Here is a 19,118-nt window from a genome sequence, read left to right as displayed (position 1 = left end):
CTGCCACTCAAACACTGCTGGAGGATCGTCTCTGGTCAGATCACGCCACACGAACCGGGGGAGCGGTCTGTCTTCAGGGAGGAGGCGAACTTGATGAAACATCGCCTTTATGTCTGCGCTTAGGGCGACTGTGTATTCTGGGAATTGCAGTAGCACTCCCAGAAGTGAAGCTCCGAGTGTTGGTCCAGGCTGCAGCGATTCATTCAGGTTTTGGCCTCTTTGTTGATAAGAACAGTTGAATACAATGCGGTTCTTGTTGTTGTGACTCACCATGTGGTGTGGAATGTACCACTCTTCTCCCTTTTGGTTGACTTCTTCAGGGCTTAGCACTCTAACTAACAGTTTCACAGTTTAAGCTTTTATACAGATAACAGAAAAAGTTCCACCCTGAGGTGAGGAGAAGGAGGGAGTCAGATGCCCAACAGTGGAAACGTTAGAGGATGATGAAGACGTGTATATTATGAGGAAGATTGGGCATCACTCTTATCTATCCTTGATAGTGTGTGTGTTCGTGTGTATCTGCATGTGAGTTTGAGTTTGGCCTTCAGCAGAGACTCTGTGTTGCACTGAGTACAATACGATCTGTACTGTTTAATCAAACATGATTCAGCTGTTCAAAAGTGCAAAGAGTAATGGAGTCATCATGTATTAAAACATGACAAATTGTAAACATGAACACACATTTGACGATATTATGATGAATATAAAAATTGCCATAACAGTAATTTTCACATCTCTGGTATCTTTGCGTTTTGGCAGCAGCTGGCAGTAGTTGATGTTGTCATACTGTGTAGGACAGTCACAGACATTCGTCTCTGATGGTTCTCTGATCTGTATGCTTGCTTCTCTTTCGGCCCTCTGGATGGTGTCTGCATGTCAAAGTCCTGACACCAGGATTTATACTGTAACCACTGGGTGAGATCGATTAGGGTTGGAACAGCATCTCATTCCTTGAAAGTGCATCGACGGAAGTCTGCTCTTTGCTCGGGGGGTAGCGTACTTAGCAGTCTCACTACATGAGACCCACAGCGAAGTTCCATGTCCCCTTCAGTGCCCAAAGTCTTCAGGAGGCCAACCAGTGACTGTACTTGGAGGGCGAACCGCTCGAAGGCTGCAGTGTCGCCACGGCGAACATCAGGTGAATCTAGAACACTGGTTATTTTCTTTAGGGCTATTTGATGTGGCTGACCAAATTTTTCATTGAGGGATAACATAGTGTCCCTATATGGGGTGGGGGAGTTGAGTTAGGAGTCTGCTATCAACTTTGCCTCTTCGGTAGGAGGTTCTCCAGGGCTATCTTCAAGCGTGCCCATTCACATGGATCACGGTGACTGAAGTTGGGGATAGTTGGGCGTGGGCCCCTACATGTTTGTTCAGCTGCAGGTGCTGGGTCGTGGTATGGTTGAACAGAGACTGGAACTGTCTCTGTCTCTGTGGCCATGCAGCTTGAGGAGTGGAGAATGGAAGGTTCACGGGCTGAAACAATGCAGCTGCATCATAGGGTGACGCAGGCTGTGCGTATGCATACTGGTAGTAGCTTGGAGACTGTCGAGGGGTGTAAGCTGTGGTGTGGAAAGTAGCTCTGGGGGGTGGAGGCTGGGCCACAGTCTGGTATTGGTGCAGAAGCTGCTGAGGTGAGAGTTCTCTTCAAATGTGTAGGCTCTGCAGCTGGCTGGAGGTGGCGTGGAGGAGGGTGAAGTCTGTAGCCTGCAGTGTAGGTTGAAGCTCTGGGTAGAGGAAGCTGTGCTGGTTTGTGATGTCTAGGTTCTTTATCAGCTGTAGCTCCACCATCAACTGATCCAATCTCCCAATCATTGGTTTCTCTAAACTCTCCTCGTAGTCCAGGTCGTCTGCCCATGGCAGGGGGGTCCGGCCAATCATCTTCTTCCTCAATGTATACCGGAGTGATGTTGTCATGGAGGCTGGGAGGTGGGGGGTCAGGCCAGTCCTCTTCATCACCAATGTGGACAGACGTGGTGTTGCCAAGTAAAGGTGGTTCTCGGTTCTCCCGGTGGTCTCTTTCTGGATACCGTAGGTGGGCTAGCTGTGTTTCTGGACTGTAACTTTGCCACTCTCGGTAGTACAGGTCCGCCTCATCTGGAGCAGCATCCCTTGTGCGGTGGTCCATGGAGAGAGCATAAGGAGATTTGGAGGGGGTCATCTTGGCCGCTTCCTCTTCGTGAGATGTCCACTCTTCCTCTTGCTCATGTCTGTCTCACTGCCTGTGACTGATGTAGTTGACTTTGTAGTTATCGAAGTGGGCTGGTGGGCATGTCTGACGCTTAGGCCGTGCTCCGTAGTACTGGTAGTCAGACTCCATGTTGTCCAGGGGGAAATGTGAGCTATCCGGCTCAAAGGACCAAATGTTGGTTTGATTTGACTGAAGGACTGTATAATAGGTTGGTTTGTTGTGTGTTTAAGCTTCATTCGCCCCCGAGGCATCAGGACACAATAACCAGAGCTTCAAGGGATGAAGTTTAAATGTTGAGTTAATAGTTGCAGGCACAGGTGAATAACAGGCATGAGGATGGATGAAACAATGGTAACAACAATACTGTATAATTCTAATACACAGGTTATCACAGAGCATAATCTAAATAAACAATCTCAAATAAGACGATAACTTTGACACACATTTACTGTAGCATTACAAATAATGTAAGCAGTAAACCATAACTAAATAAAGGTCTCTACAGCCTTAAATGGCGTCAATTTAGCTTAGGTAGAGATCTAAGGCAGGTTGTAATGCACCTGTCAATCAACACAATAAATGGCAGTGCTAACAAACATGTATTTTGAGCATGTCCAATCGGACAGCAGACTAACACAATATACATGCTAAACATTTAGTAAAGTGCTTATTAACCTAAATAAACGATTTAAAACATAAACCGCCAAAAAATATAAAGGGAAAATGCTTAAAACACAGTGTGAACTTAAGCAGAAAACTGATGTTGCATCATACAAACACACAGTCACAACAGCACGTGAGACAAACATTATAGCAGACACTCACCGCTAATTTATTTTATTTTATTTTTTTTTGTCTACACATGCTGTCAAAGGTCAACACTACAAGAAGTGCAATCTTTTTTAGACAGTGTCACGGCAAATTTGCGGTTGACCTCATTTGGTGACATGAATTGTCCTCTGTGTTGAATGATGATGTCCAGTCAAAGCTTGATGATTTTAAAAAAAGGATTTATTATAAAACTAAATGAAAAGGAGTAGAAAAAAAGGAGAGTCCCATCCTGTGGGAAGGAAACGCGGCTAGGTACTAAGCAGGATGGTCCAAAAGGTCTTGTCCCCGGCTCAGGATATACAGGACTGACCATCAGTTTCACAGCTTAAGCTTTATACAGATAGGGAAAAAAGCTGCATCCTGAGAAAAAGAAAAGGAGGGAGTCAGATGCTCCCAACAGTGGAAGTGGAGGACAGGCTGGTGCCACTGGTATCTGTCCTTGATAGTGTGCGTGCGTCAGTTGGTGTGTGTGTGTGTGTAATGTGAATGTGAGTGAGTTCGGCCTTGAAGTTTCAGGCCGGGGTTCTTATCTGTGTGTTAGCATGACTCAGCTGTTCAAAAGTGCAAAGAGTAATGCAGTCATGTATTAAAACATGACAAATTGTACACATGAACACACATTTGATGATATGATGACGAGTATAATAATTGCCATAACACCTGTTAAAGGCTCTTCATACAAAGACTTAAAAACAATCTGAAATTAGGTGACTCAAGTAAATCACCTTTATTATGCATTATAACACTCTGTCCTTGAAACATCAAATAATTCTTCCTTAAGTCTCTAATGAGTGAATTAATGAAAAACATCTAGAAAATAAAATTACAACACATGAAATAATAATTTAATATGCATTTCAATAAATAAGTGCATCCCATGGTCCCATATTGACTCTGAACTTTTTTCTATCTGTTGTCTGTGGAAGTGATGGGTCTAGACCAGATAATGGAAACTGTGATCAGCTCATGGTTTTAATGTCCAGGGAGGGGCGTGTCCACTCTGCATGGACTTAAAGAAGAAGAAATGAAAGAGGAGTTAGATATTGTCTGTAAATGACCCCTGGCTCACTTATTAGGAATCTTAAACACTGCTGTGCTGTGATGTAGATTGGACTTGTTTCTCCTATGTTCAGACTGTCAATTTCATGTGTTTGAGACAACTCATCACTGCAGTTACCTGTTGTCTCCACTGGGCATCAGGATCCCTTGTCGGTGCTCCTAAACAGCATGGGATTTCTGACCCAGCAGCAGGCTTACTTATGCAGGGGGGATTAAAAGGGGTGTTTACCCAGGTGAGCGGCGTTTTTCGGTGTATGGATAGCAGTGGGAGATGCAGCCGTCAGCAGGAGAGGGTAATTGATCAGCCACAGCATTGCCTATAGAGACACTGAACTGTGAGCACCAGCAGTGCACTTAGAGAGTGGGATCAGTCCTCCACAGGAGCGGTGCATTGGGAGATCGGGCTGTCAGCGTGAGCTGTCAGATTGAGCTGTCAACGCAAGGAGTGTGCTCAGACACGGCGTGATCTGTGAAAGCGGTGCGTCTGCAGACGTCCCTACGTAATGAATGATTCCTTTTAACGCCCTTGGTGAGCGGAATGAGGTATGTTACACATCGTTTATTTGGCCCTTTCTGCAGGTGAAGTGGGTTTGAGTTGTCTCACTTTGTTAATTTTTTAAATATGAATGTTTAATTAAAGGTCACAATAATGAGGATTGACAATTACTTGTGTCTGGTTTTACAGGATTAAAATGATTAAATGAAGTATGTTTGTTTATTGTTTGCACTGTACAAAACTATAAAATTAACTAACTTATATTGTGTATTGTCTTGTAGTTTTCACGATGCTCTGCTATGCTCAACATCGAATAAAAGGGCATTGAGAAGCATCAGTCGAGACTCCAGCATCTTGTTCTTTCAACCAAAGGGCCGTTACATTCTCATTACATTGGATCTTCATCAAAAGAAAAACTGAATATACTCAGATGGACTCTCTCACACACACACAAAATTTAAACAAACACACAAATACTCTGTCCTAAAGTATCTCACACATTAAAAGCATCCATTTAATCTTATATTAATGTACACAAAGACTAGCTGTACAAAAGCATATATTGATCCAGAAATTGAACTGATCTTACCGTTATAGGCTGAGTTTCCTTCTTTGTTTTCAAATCCTTTTGGACCTTCATTCATGGTGGTTTTTGTCATCCAAGAGTCTTCATTTTCAATTAAATTCACCATTATTTGGACTCTTTTAATTTCTCTTTTTTTCTCACTCACTTGGTTCTCTCTCTTTTCCTCGTGTCGATTTCGACAAAACAAAGCGGCATCTTTACTTTTTCTATCACGTGTGAGTAAAAATAAATTTACCGACACTGGCTGTGAAGAGTAACTTCTTTTCTTTCATTAACTGATGGTATTTCTCCGATAGAGCAAATTTGAATTACCTGTTGCGAGCGGCCCACGCTCTTTCTGCTATTCTGGCTGCGTCCTCGAGTCCGGGGCAGCGCTTGGGTTTACAGTGGCAGTTTTTTGCACATACATCGGTCTACGATGCACAAGCATGCCTTGGCCTGTGGAATAAAACTTGTAGTGGGCCTGAGGGATAAAACTTGTAGTGGTCTTAGCTTTAGACACGTTGATCCCAAATACCTGTTTCAGGTATTACCACTCTGTGATGGACTGGCGCCCTGTCCAGGGTGTACCCCCGCCCAGCGCCCTATGAAAGCCGGATATTGGCACCGGCAGACCCCCGCGACCCTGTTAAACGGGAATAAGTGGGTATGAAAGTGGATGGATGGATGGGTATTACCATTCACTCCTTCCCTCTGCCCACAGCCACCACCATTATAGTTAAGCCTCACACCTACAACTTCACATCTCACTTTACAGTAATCAACTCTTCCCCACCCTTCCATTTCTCTTCCTTGAATCGCTCCTCCCTGCTCTCTTCCCCCTCCCCCTTCACCTCCCCCCCACCCCCTCACCTAGGTGTAACACTGCCCTCTCTTTTTATATTCTCCCTTTAAAAAAGTGTTCCTTACCCTTCCTTAGGGAGGGCTGGTGATGGTCACAATTATGCAATAAAATAATGCAATTTATTTAATTGCAATAACAAAAAAAAATCAAATAAAATGCATTGCTGTCTAAAAATAGATTGCACTTCTTGTAGTGTTGACATTTGACAGCATGTGCAGACAAAAAAAAAAGAATTACCTGTTGCGTTCAGGGGCCCTGTGAAACCCAGTCCATTCATATAATCCAGCTGTGAAAAGAGGACGTGTATGGGTAAATCTGGATGTATAGTTACCCTACGCAACAGAAGATTTTAAATTAACAGCATGTTCTGTCAATAACAAACCCAGAGTCGCTTAACGATGACGTAATGCCATGTGTGTCGTAAATGAACGTGATGACGTGTTTGTCTGTGGGAACCGAGTTGAGCTGGTGATCACATCTGTTCGACTGTGCCAGAATGACGTTGCCATGCATGTTGCATGATGCGTGCATCATTTGCAAAGTTGGCAAACAATACATACATCTGGAACAAACTGGGCTGAACAATGAAATGTACCATAATGTTTGCAGGCTGTACCTAACTACATATTCCTAAGGCAATAAAATTAAAGTCCACAGATAACTGCAAAATTGTGTTTAACACACCAATAAGTGTTGAAGAATTTTTGTGACTTGAAGGGAACCAGTTCTTACTCAGAGTAAAACCAGCAAGCATAGAGTCAAAGGCTACAAATCTTTTCAACAGCAGCACTAAAATTTATGACAATGTATTGACTGAAGGTCAAACCACCTACATATCATCTGTGATAGGTTAATTTAAAAGATGGAGCCCTGTGATGAAACTGCTTCTTCAGTGACAACCCTACGCAGCTCTTCCATTTTTAAATACATTTTATTTATTTATTTTCAATTTAGTTATTATTTACACAGCTTTATATATACTGTATATGTTGCTAATTATTTGTTTACCTGTTGCTAACACTATATTTTACAATTGTTATCAATAATAATAATGATAATAATTAATAATAATAATGGCTTGGATTTATAGCGCTTTCTTCAAGGAGACTCAAAGCGTGTTACAGAAACCATTATTCATTCACAGCATTGACTTACACACTCATACTGGTGGTGGTAAGCTACAGCTGCCCTAGGGCAGACTGACAGAAGTGTGGTGCCATTTCGCGCCTACGGCCCCTCTGACCACCACTACCATTCATGCACAATTCATACTCACTCATACGAGGCAATGTGGGTAAATATATATATATATATATGTATATATATATATATATATATTTATTTTAAATGAAGTTTAAAAGGACACACCAGTTAGCCTGTAGTGATCTCTTGTGGTACCATGAGAGTGCCATTTGCTCTGATAGTGATCGGCATCAGGTAGGGAACTGCTAGTGTATTATATAAACCATGTACCTTGACTTTTCACCTTCTTCAGACCTAAAACGCTTCTCTGAAGCTCGAAGAACCAGCAAACTCTCCACTTTAGTTAATTTCCCCATGAAGGACCTCGACTTGCGGGAGTTTGCATCTGAAAACAGCAGTAAGTAAAAAAAAAAAAATGTCACTTCTGCCTAAAGAGGGTTGAAGTTAACCTTCAAACCTCATTGTTCCTGGAATATTTGCTGTCTTCCACTGGTTGTTGTGTATAAGAAGAAAGCCCAGCATGACCCCATTATAAGTCTTAAGAATGTTTCTATTAGGAAGAATTATCAATAATAATTAAAGAAATAATTAAACAACTAAGAAGCTATTAAACAACTTCTGGATTTGCAATCGCCTCTTAAACCGTCTCTTCCAGGTTTTCTTCTACAGCCGGACAAAAAAATAAGGGTTGCTTAATGGAACACAAAGCTGTCTTCTAAAGTCTATGTTTTTTTTGTGTCATTCCCCACTCAAATATGTGCTTTTCCTGTTCTAGTAAATGCAGTGTATCACCTGTATGCAGTGTCCAACCACTCAGGCACCACAATGGGTGGTCACTACACAGCCTTCTGTCGCAATCCCAACTCGGGTGAATGGTACTCATTTAATGACTCCAGGTAGGTCTGACCATCAACAGTCTTTTTAGGTAGTTTACATACTAACAAATATCTGAACTACAAACGTTTGCTGTACTTTGCTTTGTCCACATCGTATGGTCCTAATAATATTGGTTGTTAATGTCTTTCATGTAACAAAATAGTGTGTTGTGATTTAGCCTTTAACCATTTTTTTTAGGTCTACAGACCAAACTATATACCAGTTTTGTTGAGGGTTTTTCCGAATAATGTCTGGCTCACTTTTTAACTTTTATAATTGTTCCACGATGTATTGCTTATTATTACTGTTGTTTAATTGTTAGGAATTTGACATTCACTATATATAAAATTATTATTATTTTTACTATGGTACTTTTTAAACAAAAAGTCACCATTTTTCTCAGTAAATATATTTCTAAAGGTGCTACTGACATTAAAATTTCACCAGATGTTGGTATCAGCCCATGTAATTCATACATGCAAAATTAATAATTCCAGTAAGTTCATTTTGTTTTCTTTTTTCAAATATATGTTAAGGTTTTGTTTATTCAGACAAGGTTTTTCATCTCCTGACATGTTTCGACTGTCAACTGCCAGTCTTCCTCGGAGATGATTTGCTTTGATGTGTCCCTATGAGTTCTCTCGTAAGGAAAGCATCAAAGCATTTTCTGATGACTTTCATGTGTCCCGATGAGATCTTTCTGAGCGTGGCCTGCCTGAGGGCTGAATTCACAAAGATCTGAAATAAAGGGTGGTAATTCAGTTGCTTTCGTAAATCCTTTAGTGACGCAGTTTCCTCACCTGCTGCGTCACTAAGATTGCAGCAATGATTAGTGCACGAGCAGAAATGGTGCAGCCCACCCCATTTAAATGAGCGTTTTGCTTGTTAAATGTAGACATCAGTGCGCACAAGCACTGACATTTGAGGAAGTTAAATTTAAGGCAGATAGACTTCTCTGTCTGCTGCACAAACATTTAATAATGTAGAAAACTAAATGCACAAATATATATATACATTGCGATATGGGCATGTATCGGTATCGACCGACTGGGTATCGGTATAGGAAAAAAAAAAAAAAAAAAAAAGGTATCGGAACAACACTAGTCACAACCGATGTATTGCACACGTGCAAAGAAATCAAGCTATAGATATCCATTTTTTTTTTTTTGTGATCATCACCAGCCCTCCCTAAGGATGGGTAAGAAATCTTTTATTATAGGGAGGATATAAAAAGGGAGAGCAGTGTTACACCTAAGTGGAGAGGGAGGGGGAGGGGGAGGGGAAAGGGAGCAGGGAGGAGAGACTCAAGGTAGGAAATAGAAAGGGTGGGGAAGAATAAATTGTTTTACAGTGAGGGTGAGATGTGAAGTTGAAGAATATATTGTGCTTATTATGTTGTGTAATCGAGCCAGTATAGTGACAAGTGTGAAGCTTAGCTATAATGGTGATGGCTGTGAACAGGGGGAATGAGTGGTAGTACTTAAAGCAGGTATTTGGGATTAACGTGTCTAAAGTTAAGCCATAAGCCATGAGTTTTATCCCACATCCCAAGGCGTGCCAGTGCATCGTATACCAGTATATGTGCAAAAAACCGCTACCGCAAACCCAGGAACTGCCCCGGGCCCGCAGATGCAGCCATGCCAGCAGAAAAAGTGGGGGCCAGGGAGCCCCAGGCCAGCCCCAGACCCCCCCAAGATCCCAGGCTGAGAGGCAGCCACCGCCCCCACACACACCTCCAAGGAAGCCCCAAGCAGCCGAGCACCCAGCGCATCCCGCCACCGACCCCAACCCTCAACCCCAAGGACCCCCGCCAGCATCCCGCCCAAACACCCACCCACACCCAAGCACTCAACCCCCGAGGGGAGGGCCCAGAGAGCCCCCCACCCGAGACCCCAGCAGCGGAACCAAGGCCCACGCCCAGCAGACGGCCAGAGCCACGCCAAACGGGCAGCCAGCGGGCACCCGCCGGCAGGCTCAGAGCCAGCAGGGACCGGGTTGGGTATGTGAGTGTGGTGCAACAAGTGGGTGAGCCAGACCAGCTGGGAGTGAGTGATGTGAAATGCCCATGTAGGGGCCCTGTCTGGTAGGAGCCCGGCCCATCGGCATGGCAGGCCACCGGAGAGGGTAGATGGCGCAGACGGGCACGCAGCACTGCGGGCCCCAGGGACACGCCGAGCAGCACAACCGGAGACCCCTGCGGCACCCCCCGAACCCTGCTCCGTACGGCCGGCAGCACAGGTGGAGGGTGCTATAAATAGATATCCATTAACGAAGTTGTATGTAATGATGTGAAATGACACAGGGAAAAAGTATTGAACACATGAAGAAAGGGAGGGAACACAAAAAGCCAAGACACCAACTGAAATTAACCTGTTATAGAAAGCGATCCTGCGCCTTATCAGTGCACATTTACATCAGCTGGTTCAGTCCCAACTGATGGCATATAGGAACATGAATCATTACCAAAGTGTCACACAAGAAACATCTCATGATGGGTAAAAGCAAATAGCTCTCTCAAGACCTCCATCCATCCATCCATTTTCAGAGCCACTTGTTACATTTTTCAGGGTTGTGGCAGTCTGTTGGTGCCTATCGCTAGCTTTCAGCGGGCACTAGCTGCTACACCCTGAACAGAGTACCAGTCTATCACACATAGACAACCACTCACATTCCTCTTCTCTACTACGGGCAATCTAGCGACTGCAATTACCCTAACGTACATATTTTGAGGTGGTGGTAGGAAACTGGAGTACCCAGGAAAAACCCACACATACACGGGAAGAACATGCAAACTTCACAGAAAAAAGGACCTAGATATCCACCCTAGGTCTTTAACCCTGGATCTTCTAGCTGTGAAGCAGAAATGCTCTGTCTGTTTCAATGTAGCCCAAATCTACGTACATTGTAAAAAATTGTGTTTTAAACAGCAGGTCTGTACTTTTTAAGGAATAAAAACTTAATGCAATTGTAATCAGCTGTGGCTGAGCTCAGTTGCAGTTCAGTGTGTTTTTAGTTGTTCTCTAAAGTATGCAGTTATTCTTTTGTTCCGGTGTGTTCACACACATCTGATTCACATCTGATTTTCTTACTGCAATCACACATTTATTTGTTTGAAATATACAAAATTGATTGCAATCAATGAGTATGGCAATCAATTGTTTGTTCTTGTGGGCTCCAATAACAAGATGAATAGACCAACACTGGTTTAGGTGAATCTGTGCAGGTATGTATCTGTAAATATCTAACACTCCACTGTTTCTCCTTTTAGAGTAACACCAATGTCATCCGGCCAAGTGCACAGTAGTGACGCCTACATTTTGTTCTACGAGCTAAGTTCCTCATCATGGATGTGAAGCATCCCAACAAAGAGCGAATGAAAGGATTGGATTTAGGATGTGGTGTAGGATGGATGGGCTAATGAAACATGAGTGTACCGCTAAAGTATGGTTTATTATAGGCTTGGACTTACATCCGACTATAAACACACAAACACACTCCCAGCCGCATCTAAAAGCAGGAGGGAAAAGCACCTGAAACCATTGGATTGACACCATTGAGAGCATGTTTAATCAGGTTTCTGTGTCTCACTCCTTCATGCGTTAGTTATGTAACTGTGTGTGTGTGTGTGTGTGTGTGTGTGTGTGTGTGTGTGTGTGTGTGTGTGTGTGTGTGTGTGTGTGTGTGTGTCACTTGGCAATAATCTTCTGACAAACAGGGTGGATCTGTGTCCATCCCAGAAGTTCTTCTATGTGCACTATGTCATCACCTCATCCCTTCACTGCCTTTGCTGCATCTTCTTCTCTTCACCCATTCTCAAACTGACTTTTTGGCCTCTTTAATCTGTCTAGAGAGCATTGGGATTTTTTGGATGGCATAAGGATTGTTCAAAGCGTGGTTACACTATAGCCTGTATGATGCATGGTGGATGTCAAGAAATCAGTTGTCATTATAAGGAGCTGGTTGCTGACTGGTGTGTTTGGTCTTTTCTTGCTTATACTTACTACTTCAATGCAAGCCCTCCCCTTTTATTGGTTTGCATGCTTCTCCTATTTTTGAAAATGGTCAGCTGGGCTAGTAGCCCAGTTTATGTTAATTTGAAAGTAAAATCATCCAACTTGTGTTTTATTTAAACTTTTTTCAACTTGCAGCTGCACAAATAAGGTATAGAAGTGCTGTAAATAGATTAGAGAACGCAGTAACAATCATTATAGTTTGATAGGCTATTTTATTCTTCATGCATCATGCCATTGAACAACAAGAACAGATGTTGTTTTTTTTTTTTTTTATGAAAAGCTATATCTGTACATTTTTATATCCTGGTACAATATACAGAATGTACTATACAATGGTGCTGAAAAAAGGCCCTTAACTGTTTTGAGTTTATTCCCCAGGCTTCCTAAGAGAGATAAAAATTTCTATTAATGTACAAAGACTATATTGTGATGATTCACTTTATAATAATTGCAGCCAAAAAAAACGCATACTTGCACACACAGATATGACATGTATTTAAGAATTGTTTTATTATGTCTTCTCAATTGACAATATTATATAATTTAAATAGCATTCCATGAGTATGTTGTCAGTGTACAGCTTGTATAACAATATGGATTTTCTATCAACAGAAAATTCCTGAAGTTGTCCCATGAGTAAATAGTAAAAGATTACTTTTTTAGGTGGTATATAAAATTCATCAGACCCTATTTATGGGCCCTATTCTCCCATGCACAAAAGTTGGAAAAGCTGCGCAGTGACAGATTCTGGCCCATCCCAGATAAGCCCTCCGTAAAATCTGGCCTTACGCGCCACTACGCCTATTCTCCCATGGACTTAAGCGCTTTTCTTCCTATGCACTACTGAGGCTGGAATAACCCAGTGCCCAGGGAAAATGATGCAGTTACAATCTACGGCAATGTTTCCCAACCTTTTTGGTACGCATCACGTAAGTACTACGTACATAGAGTTTGCCACAATTTATTATTGATGAATGAGGAAAATATCCATGCATATAAAAAAAAGAATGTCCTATAATGTTAGAAATTAAATTTCAAAAGGGACTTCCAGAAAGCAATCAAATTTTTTCAAACTGCCTTGTTACAATGTTTTTTTTATTTTTATTTTATTTTTTCTTTGACTTCTTTCCACATTGGTCAAACTGTAGTCAAACAATTTTATATACAAAGTCTATTTTTTCAAGATGGCCCCCCTGTAGACAGTGCCATGTGCTGCTGCTGCCCTCCTCTGCGATTTTCAAAGAAACAACCTTAACCTCAGGCTTAGGTTTTGTTGGGTCAGTGTTTTAGTCAGTGTTTGTCTGGTCACTGTTTGTTTAGTTCGTCTTTGTTTGGTCAGTGTTTGGGACCAATACGCTTTACATTATATATGCTTCCACTAGGTAACATTATCAGACAACATAATATAAATTTCCATTGCTGTGCAGATGATACACAGCTTTATCTCTCGATTAAATCTAATGAAACTCATCAGTTCTTAAAAGACCTGTCTTAAAGACATCACATCCTGAATGAGTCCTAACTTTCTCCTTCTTAACCAGGGTAAAACCGAAGTGATTTTATTTTGTCCAAAACACCTCAGAGAGAAATTATCAGAATAAATAGTGTCTCTGGATGGCATTACTCTATCACCCAGCACCACAGTAAAAAAACTTAGGCTTTATCTTTGATACTGACTTATCTTTTAACGCTCATATTAAACAGATCACAAGGACAGCCTTCTTCCACCTCCGTAATATCTCTAAAATCAGGAATATCTTGGCCCAGACTGATGCTGAAAAATTAATCCATGCAATTGTTACATTAGATTATTGTAACACCCTACTGTCAGGATGTCCTCGTAACTCACTAAAAAGTATCCAGTTAATTCAGAATTCTGCAGCTAGAATACTAACAGGTACAAACAGGAGAGAGCATATTTCTCCAGTATTGGCTTCCCTTCATTGGCTTCCTGTAAAATCTAGAATAGAGTTTACAATCCTCCTGTTAGCATACAAAGCTTTACATGATCAAGCTCCTGTATATCTTAGAGACCTGTTAGTGCCCTATCATCCGGGCAGATCACTCCGCTCTCAGTCTGCTGGTCTCCCGGAAGTTCCTAAAGTGTCTAGATGTAGAACAGGAGGCAGATCATTCAGCCACCAGGCTCCTCGCCTTTGGAACCAATCAATGGTTCGCGGCTCAAATAGTCCGGAACACTCGGATGGACTGATCAATGATTCATGGCTCAACTAGTCTGGAGCACTCGGATGGACTGATCAATGGTTTGCGGCTCAACTACTCTGGAACACTCGGATGGACTGATCATTGGTTCATGGCTCAACTAGTCTGGAACACTCGAATGGACTGATCATTGGTTCATGGCTCAACTAGTCTGGGACACTCGATAGGACTATCCTTCTATCCTATCCTATTTTTTCTCCTCTGTTCACTAACCCCAACCAGTCGAAGCGGATGGTTGCCACCTCTGAACCTGGTTCTGATGGACATTTCTTCCTATACAAAAGAGGGAGTTTTTTCTTCCCGCTGTCGCTAAATGCTTCTTCATGTAGATCTTGTTGGGTTCTTTCTTTTTTTACTATGGACTTTATATTTTGTTCAGTGCTTTGAGATGACTTTGTTGTATTTTGCGCTATATAAATAAAGTTGAATTGAATTGAATACCATGTACAACGTAAAGCCACAGTCTGATCAAGCTACAATCCTATATAACAAGTGAAACAAACTGGCATCTATCCAAAGGTTGGTGAGATGCTCATTAGTGGATGGATACCCGAGCCGGGTTGGGTTCAGAAGCATATTTAGAAATGATGCTCATCGTCAGGTCAGGCTCGGTCACTGCATGACAACGTACAAAACACCATCGGAGGGCTTCCCGCTGTAAACGCCCCCTTCTTCCTTCATTGCGCATTGAAAAATGGTGAAGCGACATAATACAAGTAAACAATGGAGTTTAAAAAATATCTTAACAAGGGGCATTGAAGTGAAGTTTAATTGTTAATTATGGTAGATAGTGTAAGAAGCTGCATTCCCGTGACATAGTTAAAGCAGAACTAAGTAACTTGCGCTTAGCGCTCCCCTTAAAGGTCCCTTTTGATTATGTCACTTTTGTAAACACTCCGCACCCCCCCCGAGGCAGTAGCTCCTCCCTTCTGCTACAGTGAGACGAGCAGCGGGAGGCTTCCTAAACGTACCGGTGCAAAATTCAAGCAGTTACCTTCTTGAATAAGCCTACATTCTGAGTGAACTCATCCTTTAGTAACTCCGTAAGTTGTCCATTTATACCGTAAAAGTGGCACTGTTTATGATAAGTCAAGTGATCAGCCAGTTGTCTCCCCTGTCACCCTGCTGTGCAGACACACACACACACACACACACACACACAGAAGTGGGGGTGGGCTCTCCAACCAGGAATTGGGGTAGGGCTGTCCAGCCGCACACATGCCTAGCTGCGGTGGACAATTTTATGAAATAATTCATCAACGGTACTATTGCAGTCGAAACAAATCCGACGTTGCACATCTTTGAACCAAGCTGAAGCCATGTTGACAGTATGAGCTCTGTCTGTTCCTGAACAGAAATATTGGGCTTGATGGGCAGAATGGCAATACAGTACTCAATATATATTAATGTTTTCTCTGTGATGTAATTGGGGTTTCCCCTAACTATTATAGCATAGCGTACCTGTTAGTTTCTTTTTTTGAGAGGCAAACCCTTAAAATAACAACTTTATTAACTATATCAAAATGTATAAAACAAATTATGTGCATTTGTGCACATTTTACAAAACAACTTCAGCTGACCAAAGTGCTGTAATTATTACAGTTAACTATCAATTATTTGTTTATTATTACTGTGAATTTATCAAATACATAATATATAAACAGTTGCCACTACTAGCAGGCACACACACGCACTCACAGACACGCGCTGTAATGATGACTTTTGAAATTCTATTTTGATTTATGTCACTAGATGGCACCACATGACTAGTTCACATAGCCTACATTTATTACCACAGACGAGCCTATTATATTATATATAATTAATATATTTAATGGACGGATAATTTGGTAAATGTCTTGTAATTGGCTAATCAAGCAGAATATTTGTCAAAACCTTTAGACTACATTTTGTAGTGTTGAGGGTCTGTGGATCAGTGATCATTCTGATCAGTGATTATTCTCAATGGTCTGCTTTTGGAAGCTATTGTAAGTATGGTAAGTATGCGACGCTTACCTGCACATGTTCTAGCAGCTCATCACATCTCTGCAGAGGCAATCCTCCGTTGCACCTTTGCAGTCTTCAATTTATTTGGCCGTGGCTACGGGTTCGTTAAACGTATCCGTAGACTGCCACTCTACGGATACGCAGTGCCCCTCATTGGCCAGTTTAGGTCACGTGATAGGTACACCATGTGACTTAAAGTTTCGTCATTTGTATTTTAGCTCATATTTGTTTTTAGCTATCCCTTATATTTTAGCCCTAACCCTAAACATAACTTTAACCCTAACTGTAACTCTATGCCTAACCCTAACCCTAACCCTAACTCTGACTCTATCTCTAACCGTAACCCTAACTCTATCCCTAACCATAAAAAATTAATTTTTGAAAAAAAAAAATGTTGTCAAACTTGGGATTCGAACTCACGTTAGCGAAACCCAAATTAGCGGTGAGTGCTGCGCCTAAGACCACTTGTATTTAATAAAATTGTTTTTCTAACTGTTGGTACAATCTACACATTTATATAAAATTATCTCTGTGCATCATTTTCTTTTTGCAAATGCAGGGTGATGTGTAACAGCAATAATTCATCAGTAAAATTAGCCAATTTTTTTTTTTAAAGAGGTAAATATAAGATCATGCTGTGGACAGAAACAAAGGAAGACAGGCCAATGAAGTATCTCATTTTAATAGGTTTCCAGTTGTTATTTAAAGCATAATCAAGGCTTTATCTTTTCTAATGACTGACAGGTGCGTCATTGTATATTATATCTAATTCTAATAGTTGTGGATTTGTATCAAATATGACTTGTGTCTTAAGACTTTTTTTAACAAATCTGAGAATTGAAAACTTTATAATATAATACAATCATGAATATGACTAATCTCAAAATAACATGCTTTCAACTAAACTTAAAGATGAGCACGATGCAGCGAATAAGCCTTTTTACAGGAACTGCGCATGCGCAACCTTGGGGGGGGGGGTCATAGGTCGAGAGGGATATAAACGGAAACAAGCTTGTTCACTCTGTTGATAATTCCTACCTGACAGTGTTTGTAATTTTTATTACAGAGATCTTTAATGTTTTTAATGTTTATATATTAATATTACACATATTCGGACTCGAAGGGTCAAGGGCTTTCCGCTGAAGCCACTTTCGGCCGATCAAAGCACTTTTAAAAATCGATGGGAGAGCTCAGCAGCCGTATCGAAGCAATAGAACGTAAGGTGAAAGCCGTATCGTTTCAAATAGGGCTGAAACGATTCATTTAATTACTCAAATGCACTGATTGGAGTGTTTTTGAAGCTGCATCAGACAACCTAGATGAACTGACTGACACTGTGACATCTTACATCAGCTTCTGTGAAGACATGTGTGTGCAGACCAAGACTTTCTGCACATACAACAACAACAAACCCTGGTTCACACCTCAACTCAGGATGCTGCGTCAGGCTAAGGAGGAAGCCTACAGGAGTGGGGACAGGGACCTGTTCAGGCAGGCAAAGTACACACTATCCAGGGAGATCAAAGTAGCCAAGAGGTGCTACACTGAGAAGCTAAAACAAAGCTTCTCAAACAAAGTCCCTTCAGAAGTGTGGAAAGGCCTGCGTGAGGTTACCAACTACAGGAAACCCTCCCCCCACCCTGCAGGTAACAAAAGACTGGCTGAAGACCTGAATAGCTTTTACTGCAGGTTTTCTCACCCACCCCCCAGCTCATTAGCATCAGCCCATCACCTGGACTCTGCCCTTCCTGCTCCCCCCACTTCCCCCCCTACCTCACCCTCTGACCCCCCACCTACCCTGAAGATCAATGAAAGAGATGTGTGCCAGCTATTCAAGAGACTAAAGATCAAAAAGGCTCCAGGACCAGACGGAGTATCTCCCTCCTGCCTGAAAGCCTGTGCTGAGCAGCTGGCCCCCATCTTCTCACGGATCTTCAATACATCACTGGAGCTGTGTGAAGTACCATCCTGCTTCAAAAGCTCCAACATCATCCCAGTCCCAAAGAAACCTGCCATCACAGGACTTAATGACTATCGACCCATTGCCCTGACGTCCGTAGTCATGAAGTCCTTTGAGAGGCTGGTACTGAGCCACCTGAAGGACATCACAGGTCCCCTGCTGGACCCCCTGCAGTTTGCCTATCGGGCAAACAGGTCTGTCGAGGATGCAGTCAACATGGGACTGAACTACATCCTGCATCACCTCGACTCCCCAGGGACCTACGCTAGGATCCTGTTTGTGGATTTCAGCTCTGCGTTCAACACCATCATCCCGGACATCCTTCACCAGAAACTCACCCAGCTCACAGTGCCGGCCTCCCAACTTCCAACTTCCAACTTCCTGACTGACAGGAAGCAGCAAGTAAGGCTGGGAGGCATCACATCCAGCACCCGGTCACTCAGCACTGGCGCCCCTCAGGGGTGTGTTCTCTCCCCACTGCTATTCTCCCTCTACACCAATGACTGCACCTCAGGGGACCCCTCTGTGAAACTCCTGAAGTTTGCAGACGACACCACCGTCATCGGTCTCATCAGGGATGGGGACGAGTCTGCCTTCAGACGGGAGGTGGAACAGCTGGCTCTCTGGTGCAGTCAGAACCACCTGGAACTGAACCCACTCAAGACTGTGGAGATGACAGTGGACTTCAGGAGAAATCCCCCCCCACTCACCCCCCTTACCATTCTGAACAGCAAAGTGGCTACAGTGGACTCCTTCAGGTTCCTGGGATCCACAATCTCTCAGGACCTGAAGTAGTCCTCCCACATAGACTCAACCAGGAAAAAGGCAC

At 42.5% G+C, this 19,118-nt stretch overlaps 1 protein-coding gene across 1 annotated transcript in view; it reads left to right on the top strand.

Annotated features, from left to right (window-relative positions):
* The window catches only part of usp2a (ubiquitin specific peptidase 2a), a 133,263-nt gene extending 121,057 nt beyond the window's left edge, over nt 1-12,206 (top strand). Inside the window, exons 11-13 of the mRNA XM_028463776.1 lie at nt 7,503-7,607; nt 7,986-8,106; nt 11,355-12,206. Coding sequence (XP_028319577.1) covers nt 7,503-7,607; nt 7,986-8,106; nt 11,355-11,439 — 311 coding nt within the window. The 3' untranslated portion in view covers nt 11,440-12,206. The remainder of the gene's footprint in view (nt 1-7,502; nt 7,608-7,985; nt 8,107-11,354) is intronic.
* The last annotated feature ends 6,912 nt before the right edge of the window (nt 12,207-19,118 follow it).

The sequence above is a fragment of the Gouania willdenowi genome, chromosome 13 (assembly GCF_900634775.1).
Source record: "Gouania willdenowi chromosome 13, fGouWil2.1, whole genome shotgun sequence".
Classification (NCBI taxonomy): domain Eukaryota; kingdom Metazoa; phylum Chordata; class Actinopteri; order Blenniiformes; family Gobiesocidae; genus Gouania; species Gouania willdenowi.
This window is presented reverse-complemented; position numbering and strand designations above follow the sequence as displayed.